This window comes from Asparagus officinalis, chromosome 7 (assembly GCF_001876935.1).
Source record: "Asparagus officinalis chromosome 7, Aspof.V1, whole genome shotgun sequence".
In the NCBI taxonomy this organism is placed as follows: domain Eukaryota; kingdom Viridiplantae; phylum Streptophyta; class Magnoliopsida; order Asparagales; family Asparagaceae; genus Asparagus; species Asparagus officinalis.
This window is the reverse complement of record NC_033800.1, coordinates 122,910,133-122,922,179: the sequence shown is the minus strand read 5'-3', so window position 1 is coordinate 122,922,179 and position 12,047 is coordinate 122,910,133. Positions and strand designations below refer to the sequence as shown.

Below are 12,047 nucleotides of genomic sequence, written 5' to 3'. Positions count from 1 at the left end.
TGATTAGGAAAATCCTCAGGTCAAATCTGAGATCAAATCGGATTTGTTTCCTAAACAAAACAGACTCCTAAAATATTACTAAAAATAATAAAAACAAACAAAAATGCAAATATCTCTCAAGTTTGGATGGCTCCGTCTCGTCGAGATAGTCGATTTTCATATATAATTCGTCCAATTCCGACGTACGGTTTGAAAGTTACGGCCGTTTCTTCGAAACAAGTTATTTTCTTCGACCAGGTCCGTATTTGGGCTTGCGACTGTCCCACTTTGACATAAACGTGTATGCTAAGTGTTCTACATCAGTTCGTAATATAGTGATGAAATTTCACCTGTCATGGATATTTCAAGAACAGAAGTTTAACTTCTGAACGAGATATTGTGGAAAACTGCTCACTATTTATTACACACAAATTTTAGGACTGATAAACATTTCTCATCAAATGGAAAATGAACAAAAATTGTGGAGTTTCACCAGAGGATTAACTCCAGAGGATTTTGGATATGGCTACAACTGACAGATTCGACGGACGAGACACCTGAAATTGTAAAATGCCACTTACATTTCAAATCCTTCTGACTCGAGAAGGCTCACAGTTGTATATAGGTGAATTGTTAACGTAGGAGATGGATGCCATTAAGAAGTTACCAATGGGCATGCACAAACTGAAGATAAAATAGAGCCATAATGAAAAACAGAGGTAACAAATGTAAGGGTTTTACCAGCAGTTAGGGGATGTAAACATGCTACAAACTTTGGCGTGAATTGGGAAACAAAAGAAACATGGATGAAGTGTAGGTGCAGGAAGAGGAAGAGAAGCTGCTGCAACAAAGAAACAGAGCACCGAAAACTCTGTTGAGAAGGAATAATGAAATGAGAATTCAAGCGCATGTTCAAAGGGGAAACATGAGGATGCCCCTCGGCAATCATACCATAATTCTAAAATAACCAAGTTTCTTTGATCAGATTCGTTTCGTTCTGAGCAAAAGCAATACGGACCGAGTACTTTCAAATTTACCAACAATGAAATTTCTTTAAGAATCAAGGACGACAACCCAACGTCATACTAGCTAAACAAGCTCCACACGCACCCAAAAACAACAAGAACACGCACAGACGCCAGCTTATTTCACTTTGCATTTGAAAATGGAAGGAAAGATTTCATCAACAAACAGATCTCTAAGGGGGGACAACCTTGAAAGCCTTAGCCTTATCAATCCAAGATACGAACGAAGTCACCGAATTTCGAAATCCCAGGAACCCATGCTCCTTGCTCTTATTCATGCTACCCAGATGCGACTCCTCCACGTTAAGCACAGCATCAACGAAACCCCAACTCCCAACCTCCTCGAGCTTCGTCGGCAAGAGCTCGTTCTCCCTCACGATCTCATCCCAAACCTCCTCCTTCCCCTTCATCAGATCCGCGAGCTTCACCCTATCGCCCTCCCCTTCGAACTCGACGAATTCGACCCCGAACTGCCCGGCCAAGACCCTCCACATGTGCCTCCACTTAAAGACGTCCCCGTTGCTGCAATTGAAAGCTTCGTTCTTCGCGTAGGGATCCACCGCCGCCCAGATTTGCCCGACCAATCCGCATCGGAGAACGGAGAACCCCTCCACCTGAACTCTTTTTCCCGGCACTTCATAGCAGCACCTAAACGCACAGGCTCCCGATCAGATTCATCGAACCCCTCGTCGAGAACCCAAATATCGTCGTCGGCCGGTGAACCGACCAGCTCACCGGGTCCCCGATCCCCAGCCCATTCCTCGCATTAATCCCCTCCGCCAGAACATCCTCGAGGTCGTAGTAGAAGTTGGGCGCCTCGAGCCTCGGCATCTCCTCGCGAAACGGAGGCTCGTGCGCCCTAAATTTCCACCGCAAGTTCAAGAGCCGTGACTACGTTTCTGCACCGTCGCAACACAACGTGCTGGCAGATTCTCGCGCGGGCAAAACTGCGTCGAGAACTGGCTCAGCATCGGCCGGAGTTCGCACGCGCGGTTCGACTCCCTCGTCGCCGCGGTCTGTCCAGCGCCGGGGGTAGAAGAGGTGGTGATGCCCTCCGCGATGGGGAGAGGCACGTCAAGGGTCATGGGCCCACGTCGGAGGAGGAGTCGCACGTCAGTGATCGAAGGACCGAAGGTGGGGGTCCGGAGGGAGGGGGTTGGGGGGGCGGCAGAACGCGTAGAGCCTTCCAGGGGGCCGCCGGGGTGCGGAGAGGGAGGATGTCGCGAGGGAGCTGGCCGACGATGGCCCGTGCCTCCGTACGAGGCCCGGATCGCTCTGGAACTTGGGGCGGAGTTAGGGCGGGCCTCGTCGGACCTTTTGCGTGGCCGGCCGCCGGGACTGGCTCCGCGCCCACCACCAGCCGATTGTTTTTTTTATGGGAAGGTTTTTGACGAATGGGAGGAGAGGCTTCGGTTGCTCTGAAGTTTTGGGTGGCGTTTTCGTTTGATTTTATGGGGAGGAAGTTCGTTTGTTTATTTGTTACGATTTATAGGGAGAAAGTATTTAAGGCGACGGGATAAACAGGATACGTGTAATCTCTATCCAACTTTACAAGAATCTGTAGAAGAGACCCCGGTATTTAAGTTGATTTGCACGTCTTTGATGGGTTATTTGCAATAAAATACCCTAAAGTTTACATCATTTACAATTTAATACCCCAAATTTTTTTTTGGCAGAAAATACCCTGTTGCGCAGAAACATTGGAGCTTTTACTATCTTGAAATGACTTATCGTGAGCATCAGGGTTAACTTTTTTAAAGGGATATCTTCTTGAAAGGATGTTTTTGGTAAGGAAAATTTTAGGGTATCAAAGGTAAAAAATTATGTAAACTTTACTATTTTTAAGTGCAAATAACGTGCCAAATTGTAGTTTTCTTGTGAGATATTCTAATAATATGCTTCCATTTTAAACCTCTTGCATCAGTTCATTTAATGTAAAGCTTAGAGTAATAGTTGAATTAATAAGATCTTTATCATAACATCAGAATAAAATGGCATCGCATAATCTTGTATGTGGAATCCGCTCAAATGGCTTCCACCCGTTAGATACGGATATTCAGTGCAAAATATTTTAGGAATAGGCGTTTCCTGCAATTTACCACATAAAAGATTAAATGTCACGTTGATATGTACAGGGACAATAATGAAATGATGAGCATTGTTTTTGTTGGCCGGCTGTAAGGACACGTTTCTAGTGTTTGCTAGCGAGACGAACATTTACGTTCTGTAACCAAAAGGTGCTAGGGGCCCCTTTACAGGGATCAGATTTAGATTCTCTCTATTTAACATTTAAAAAGAGAGGATCTAATTAGTCTGATACTTACCGTGAATTCTGATTTCTTGAATGAAAATAAGCCCGGTAAGATTTATATTATTGTCTTAAAAACCACGGTTGTGAAATCCCACTGTCGCAATAGTGAAAATCTCATGTAGCCTAATCTCATTCCTTGAAATTAGAATGATTGGTGATGATTGGCCATTGGGAGATATGCTGGGGGAAGCTTGGCGGGAAGGATGCTGACTATGTTGTGCGCGGCGGAAATCAAAACCAAACCGATGTGCTTCGAGGAACCAAACCAAACGTCGAGATAAAGGCCAATCAAATCAAAATAACAGCACAAAACACAAACAACCGATTTTAACGTGGTTCGGAAAGTTGCCTACGTCCACGGGGCAAGAAGGGGATGAGGTTTTCACTAATAGAGAAGAAGAGTACAAATTGATATTACAAATCACTCAAACCAATCAACTAATCTCACCAACAAATCTTTAGTTCTCTCCAAACAAAACCCTAACTAATAGCTCAGAAAATACCTCTTTTCTGTGCTCCAAATATCCCCACAACAAGCCTACCAAATCCTCAAAATCATGTTCCTATTTATATCAAAACAGAAACCCAAACAGAACAGGAAAATCCAAACTGGGCCTGACCCGAACGGTCGACCGCAGAGACACGTGCGGTCGACTGAAACCAACGACAGAAACCAATAATCACTATAGGATTTTGCCGGTCGACCGGACCTGAACTGAAACCAACGACAGAAACCAATAATCACTATAGGATTTTGCCGGTCGACCGGACCTGACGCTAAGGTCGACCGTCAAAAGCCCAAAGACTTTTCCCTGTGTTGTGCACGTTCGCGGTCGACCGTCGCGCCACTCACGGTCGACCGTGAAGCTTCCAAAATGTTTCTGCTTCCCAAAACATGTTCATCTTTGAACCCTTTTGTTAAACCCTAGAGGGGGGGTAATTAGGGTCTTATGCTAATCTAATCTGATTATATATCAAATAAAACTTATTAACAAATATATTCTTGCAAGATAGATATACAACTAATTATGAGCAAGAATATGCAAAATGAACAAAGGAATATATTCTAGCAATGAGATATACTATGAGATATATATGCAAGGATATGAGACTAACACAAGGGTAAACAATTTGAAACTAGATAGTGGGCAAACTAAATAATGAGACAATGGCGATATGAGCAATAAGCACAAATAAGAATAAACGCCAAAACACAGTCAAACACAATCAAATGATCACGGAGTTCGGACCTTCCGTCCTACGTCTCCGCTCCCCACTCCCGGGGAGAAATCCACTATCACAACCGGATTTTCTACGTTCACCCGAATAACGTTTACACCTCACACTCGGTTTTCTAGCTAACCGAAAACTTTACAATCAACACTCTTGTAACCCCACTCTACACTCTCTCAAGTGTTGGACCTAGACGTGTCTCCCTCAAGTGCTCGGATACAACCTCTCCCTAAGTTCGTCAACCGATGTCACTCCTCTTGGGACGATCCCCGACTCACACCACACACTTCTCTCGGTGTATAAGTGTATTACAAGGTGAACCTCACAATAAGCACAATACAACAAATGATTGTTCTCTAATATGGATGAGAACACAATGAAAGCTCACACTCAATTGTTACAACTCTCACCAACTCAAATATACTATGTATGAAAATACGATAAGCTTATATGGGTGTGTGTAATAATGAGAATAAATAAAATCTAACTCAAGAAGAACTAGCAATAAAATTGATATGAAATACAATAATAAAAATGCTAGGAAATTGAGTTAAGGAAACTTCTCTATAAACACAAAGAGTGGATGATGAGATATTGAAGATGAACTCCTCAACAATTGATGTAAGCTCCTCTTTGTAAAAGCAAACCCCAAACTTAAAACAAACTAAACAAACTTAAACTCTTTTAAAACTTCTTTAAAACATTCTCTTAGTTCTACATGAAAGATGAGAGCAAGGGGATATATATAGCCGCCCAAAGTCTCAGCCAAAAACCCAACAGAAAAGACCAAAAAGCCCTCAGACAATCTCACCTGGAACTAGCCGTTAGAGACTGAATGGCAGTTCGGCAGTCGACCGTGGAAAACTCGCGGTCGACCGCGAGCAGCAAAAAGGCCAGGGTTTGGCTCTGGACAACAGACGGTCGACCGCAAGGGAGCCTCTGAAAACTATCTTGAGTCTCTGGACTCAAGGGAGGTCGACCGTCGCGGTCGACCGCAAACAGACACATGAATTGACAGGTTTGAAAACTGTTTCCTAATTTTAAAACCCTGTTAAAAAATATCAAACAAATTCTAAAAAATATAAAACTTTAGGAAATGATTGTAGACATGATAATACACATGCTACAAATACTGGTTTTCAAAAAGGACCTCTCAAATAAAAAATATCATTATTTTACAAAATAGTCCAAAACATGAAAATGTGAATATATGAGTTTTGACATTTTTAGCTTAACCATATTTTGAAACAATAAAAAATGATTTTATAGACTTGAAGACAGATGTAAACTATTGTTATGAAGTCTATAAATAATAAATATAGTATTTTATCAAAATACACATATAATGCACTAAAACATGATTTCATTGAACTAAATAAAATTGATATAAATGAAATCATATATATGCATATAAGTATGAAACAATAAATATATTTTCAATTGTATTCAATTGTTTCATAGTAAAACTTGAAAACTATTAAACCAAAATATATATGTATATATATATAACTATATATATACGAAACCAAAGCGTGTATGTGTGTATATGATTGAGCTTAAAGTACTAACACACATAATATAAAACCTAAAACTAAATTTACCCAAGCTTGTGATCTTCAACGAAGCTCTATCTTGGTACACTTGCGGATGAAGGTTGAACTTGCATCTTTAACTTTGAATTGCGTAGGCTTCACTCCATAATTCCGCCAACCTCCATTGGATATGATCGTGAATGCGCAATTTCATCCATCCTCCAACTTATTTTTTGTCTACAATGAATACAAGACGCAAATACTAGACAAATAATATTAGATATAAATTGTTTGTTAAACATCATCATAACAAAGAGGCCAACACCTTCGCCAAATCTATAATTCTCCACCTCGGCGAAGTTTTCCTAAAACTGAGCCAACACCAACAAAACAATGCGAAACAAACGAAGAATAGATCCAAACTGAAAAGAGAGATTTTTACCTCCAACTGAAACCCTAATACTGGCCTCCAAAAGATCTCACCCCACACGACGGAAATAAGATCCATAAATAGGAAAAATCCCACCTTTATCACCAACTGAAGCCCTGGACAAACTTCCAAAGCGATCTACTCCTCCGATTAGCCCAAGTGTAGCCCAAGTTCTGATATCACTTGTTGTGCGCGGCGGAAGCCAAAACCAAACCGATGTGCTTCGAGGAACCAAACCAAATGCTGATAAAGGCCAACCAAATCAAAATAACAGTACAAAACATAAACAACCAATTTTAATGTGGTTCGTCAAGTTGCCTACGTCCACGAGGTAAGAAGGGGATGATGTTTTCACTAATAGAGAAGAAGAGTACAAACTAAGATTACAAATCACTCAAACCAACCAACTAATCTCACCAACAAATCTCTAATTTTCTCTAAATAAAGCCCTAACTAATAGCTCAGAAAATACATCTTTTCTGTGCTCCAAATATCCCCACAACAAGCCTACCAAACCCTCAAAATCGTATAGATCTGGAATTCGAACTTCGGTTCTAGTAGTCTAACGAGCATCAGAAGCTTCGGCAATCTCGTTCTGATCATCAACGGGAGGCAATCTCGACTCAAGCATCAAGAGAAGCATCATTTCGCCACCAAGAGCCCACGTTAAACAAAGAGAAATTGAAATAATCTTCTCTTCCTCTGTAATCGAGAGAGTGTGAGTGATTGTAAGGGATTCGTACTAAGTGATCGAACCCAGTTTTCTTAAAACAAGAAATCAATCAATCATACATTTTTTTAACCCTACAGAAGATGGCGACCCTAGTGGGAGAAGCCATTCTCTTATGAGACTTCAACCCACATGACTTTTGATAATTCAACTCGAGTCAGTCTCGAGGAGAAACCTTTGCCTCTAAATAATGAGGCTTTGAAAACTAGACATCGGGCTAAGAGGTGGGTTGTCAAGCAACCTCGCCAAACTTTGGTTGCTTCTACGGAGCAACCTAGCCAGAAATTGGCTGTTGTAAAACCTGCTGCCAATTCGTTCTCAAAACGAGCAAGATAGCGTCGACGTCAGAAACAGGCTCGCCGCAAGGCTCAAGCCCTAGTCTTGTCTTGACGGTTTTCACTATCGGCCACGAGACAACATGTCTAAGGCCCACAAGACTACTGAGGGTTAATTAGCTGAGGAACGTTAGAATGACGAACTTCACCCTTATACCCAATTAGGTTCGAATAACGAGCTTCAACAAGTTTGCTCTGTTAGGAAAAATAGCCAAATCCAGGCTCGTCAGGAGGACAAACCCCGCTCGAATGATGAACCTCGTCTTCAATATTAAGAGCTAGGCACCCAACCTCAGGGTTATCATTTTGTCGAAAAGACCCAGACGTCCACACTAAGTCCTAGGTACCTAACCTCAGGGTTGTCATTTGCCAAAAAGACCTAAGCGTCCTTAATAAGCCCTAGGCACTTTAACTTGCAGGTCTTCTTCGACAAAAAAGACCCGAAAATCTCACTAACAAAAGGCGTAAAATGAGTCAGTCGTCCCGACCACTCAACACTCGGTTTGTCACAACACGATCGACTCAAAACAAACAACATTTGTTCTCTCAATCAGAACACAGCTACAAGCTAACAGAGCAAAAACAAGGAATAATTGAAGGCAGATTCCAGAATAAGAGTTGCTCTCATTTCACTCGGACCCGGCCCAAGTCGACTCCAAGCGAAAGGGGCCAACTGTTATGGTGTTTTCAATCGCCAAAATACAACCCCTTTCTAGCAACTGATAGGTGTGCTTTTGCATGCAATGCCCTAATCAAATTAATGGCCAAGACCAGCAAGGATTCTAACTTAGCTGACTCGTCGAGTATACATCTTCTCGTGCTGACTCGAAGGGCAGTACTTGTTGGTCCTCTTGTCGAAGACGACCCACCACGAGCCTACTCGACCAGTTATTCAACACCTAGCGAGGTCGACTCGAGTCTCTCCCACTGACAATGTGTCAGCATCGCATTTAATGCTTGGAAGACATCATCATGCCTCTAGCTCCAATAGTCTTCATGAATCATCGGACCACGTCGGCACCACCATGCCCCTAATCACTTCTCATTTAATGCTGAGGTGATCTCTCCATCGAGCGACACCTGTAAAGTAGGTACTGACGTAGCTGCCAACCCATACTTTTTTACCGCCATCCTATGCTCGGTCACTGTGACTATTCTACCCTTATACCATCAGTATAAATTGAGGTACTATTCTAACCTAGAGGGGATTATTCTAACCTAGAGGGGATTCTAATTCTTTTCAGGATCTGAGATCTTGATGGGTAACCAAACAGTCAAATATTTCGGGATGAGATCGATGAGGAGCCGTTCACTTCTCCGAATATATGGTTTTGAGTTGAGTAGCTTTCAGCCCGCACAAGAAAAAATTTGTGAGAGAACAGGGCTTGGTTCCCCCGTTGTACCTCCAACGATCAAGTCAGTTGGTAAACTTAAGTGGGGAAATGAAGAACTGTGTGAGTTCTTGTGTGTCGTACAATATAATTTATAGATATTGCTTAAAAAATCAGATCAGAGATCCAGAAAAGAATCTCCAAAAAAGAAGATCAACAGACATGTGTACTTCTGCATGCAATGCCCCAATCAAATTAGCAGCCAAAGACCAGCAAGGATCCCGACATGGCCAACTTGTCGAGTCGACAGATTCTCGTGTCGAGTCGAAGAGTGGTACTTGTCAGTCCTCTTGTCGAAGACGACTCGCCATGAGCCTACTCGATCAGTTATTCGACACCTCGCGAGGTCGACTCAAAATGCGTTACTTCTCGGCCAAGCTAAAGGACTTCAACCTCGAGCCTCTCCCGCTGACAACGTGTTAGCATCGTATTTAATGCTTGGCAGGTATCATCATGTCTCTAGCCCCGATAGTCTTCATGACTCATCGGACCATGTCAGCACCGCTATGCCCCCGATCACTTCTCATTTAATGCTGAGGTGATCTCTCCGCCACTCGCCGAGCGACACCTGTAAAGTAGGTATTGACGCAGCCTCCAACCCATACTTCTTTACCGCCATCCTGTGCTCGACCACAGTGACCATTCTACCCTTATACCATCAGTATAAATAGAGGTACTATTCTAACCTAGAGGGGATTCTGATTCTTTTCATGATCTGAAATCTTCTTCTTGATCTTCTTTTCTGGAGATTCTTTTCTGGATCTCTGATCTAATTTTTTAAGCAATATCTGCAAATTATACTGCACGATTTTCAAATTGTGAAGGCTGAAAGCTACTCAACTCAGATCTGTTCGGAGAAGTGAGCGGCCCCTCATCAATCTCATCCCGAAATATTTGACTGTTTGGTTACCCATCATCAACAAAAATCATATAGGGAGTGGATCACAACAAGTCTACTCCGACAAATTTTAAAGTTGATGATTGCAGTAGTCAAATTGTAATACAATATTGCTGTTTCAATTCATGAAAATGAAGGATATTACTAGTCTTTTAGCAATTCTTAGTTTTATCTTACTAAGAGTTGCTAAAACCCTCCCAACTTATTTATTAGCACTTGGTGGCTGGTCACCCTCAGGTCATCAGAAAAATGGATGTTACTTACAATCTATCTTTTCAAAAATATATTATATGAAGGATGCTAAGTGTTAACAACTAAGTTTGAGCGTAATTAAGTGCTAATGGTATAAATGAGGTTTGGAGGACAATAAAATACCATGGAAATCCTTGGTTAATTTTTGTTGTAGGGCCCCCTATATGATTTTAGTTTTTCCGCATTTTCAGCCATCTTTTGGCATCACCTGGCGATGCTGACCGTTGGAGTTGAGAGAACCGTACATGAATGAGCCGAAATCATTGATTTTTGAAAAGCCACGGAAACTAGCGAGCGTACAGCTAGACTGTGGTCGGCAACGTGGCAAAGTCGAGATGCGATTCGTTGCTACTCTTTTGTTTTCAGTGGCTAAATGGCACTTAAATACCTTAATCTTTCACTATATTTACACTTAAATACCTTAAATTATAAAAAATAATACATTGCTAACTTCTGTTAAATAGATAATAGAACAATTTTAAGAATATTCTCATATACATAGTATTCAAAAAGTCTATTATTATATTGCCCCTATTTATTTGCTTTAATTACTATTTTATCTATTCCTTTAATTTATTACTAATAATTTAATGGATGGCATTTTCATAAAAAACTAACAGCCTTAGCTTAATTTTAACTGTGGACAGCTTGAGAGTATTTTTTTCTACTTTTTTACAACTTATGACATTTAACTGTGGATAAGTTTGATCCCAGATTAATAAAGAAAATGGAGAGGCGAGAGGCGAGAGGCGAGAGGCGAGAGCGAACACGAAGACCAATGACGGGAATAACTTTAGGATCTGCAGCGGCCAGGTATGTCCTCCTTCCCAACGTGGTGTTCTCGCATCTTCTCCTCATCGTCAGGTGGTGCACGATTCTCAAAGAGATATGTCATTTCAAAAGCCTTTAAGAGTCAATCTGTGTTGCCCGAGGCGACATCTAAGTTTCAGCATAAAACTTTTTCCTTCGAGCGTCCCTTCAACTTCTTGTTCTCATCTAATCTGCCACCAAAAGAGCCTCCTTTTTTCTCTTCTTCCCTTGATTTTCATAAGAGCATTCGAGGTCTTCCTCCAGCCAAGAACTTAGATCAAGGGTGGACCATTGTTTCAAGGAAGAAGAAATCTCGCAAGATGAATAGTGAGTATCTCAAATACCCTTATCCCTCTGATTATATGGACCCAAAGCAACCCCGATGTTGTTTCAATTGCGGTGATTCTCGTCATTCTATCAAGTTCTGCCCCAAAGGAACTTTTTTATGCTTTAAATGCAAGGAAGAAGGCCATGTTGCCAAGTTCTGTAGGTCTCATCTTCGCCCTCAGGAGAAGCAGGTAGATTTATCGGATTCTACCACGTTGTGCAACAATGCTAAAGTTTTAGCTTCGTTTGCCATTTTATCTATTTCTGAAGGATCGCCTTCCTTGGAACTGCTTAAGGTTAGATTGAGTCTTCTTTTTCAGTGGAAGGAATGGAGAGGGAAAGTCATGCCTATTAAAGACAAAACTTATCTGGTTGAATTTCCATCTCCTTTTCAAATGTCTGATGCTATTGAAAAGCATGTTTTTGATTTTGGTCATTTCAAAGGGTGGTTTGCTCCATGGTCTGAAAATATTGGGATGAAGATCATAGATTCTGCATTTTATCAGTGGACCAAGATCAATAACTTGCCTCTTCATTTCTGGTTTGCGGATATTTTACAGCAAATTATCGCTTCATTTGGTGAATTAGTGAGGGTTTGCAAAAACATTAAGGATAAGATAAATGGCCAGGATGTTCGTGTCCTGGTTAAGGTTAAAAGCTCTGAATGCATTCCACAGTCTGTCACTTGTCCATATATCTCTCAAATTGATTCTTTTAATAGAGAAGTAAAGATCAATATCACCCCGATTGGAGTAGGCCAATTGGGTTCTGAATTTATTGGTAGGCATCTAAAT

The 12,047-nt window shown here is 41.5% G+C and overlaps 1 protein-coding gene across 1 annotated transcript; it reads right to left on the bottom strand.

Moving 5' to 3' along the window:
- On the bottom strand, positions 895–9,609 carry LOC109847720 (3-oxo-Delta(4,5)-steroid 5-beta-reductase-like). Its single transcript, XM_020416951.1, is given in 3 exon segments — positions 895–1,655; positions 1,657–1,895; positions 9,535–9,609. Coding segments are annotated over 3 exon segments (792 nt in total). The 3' UTR covers positions 895–1,177.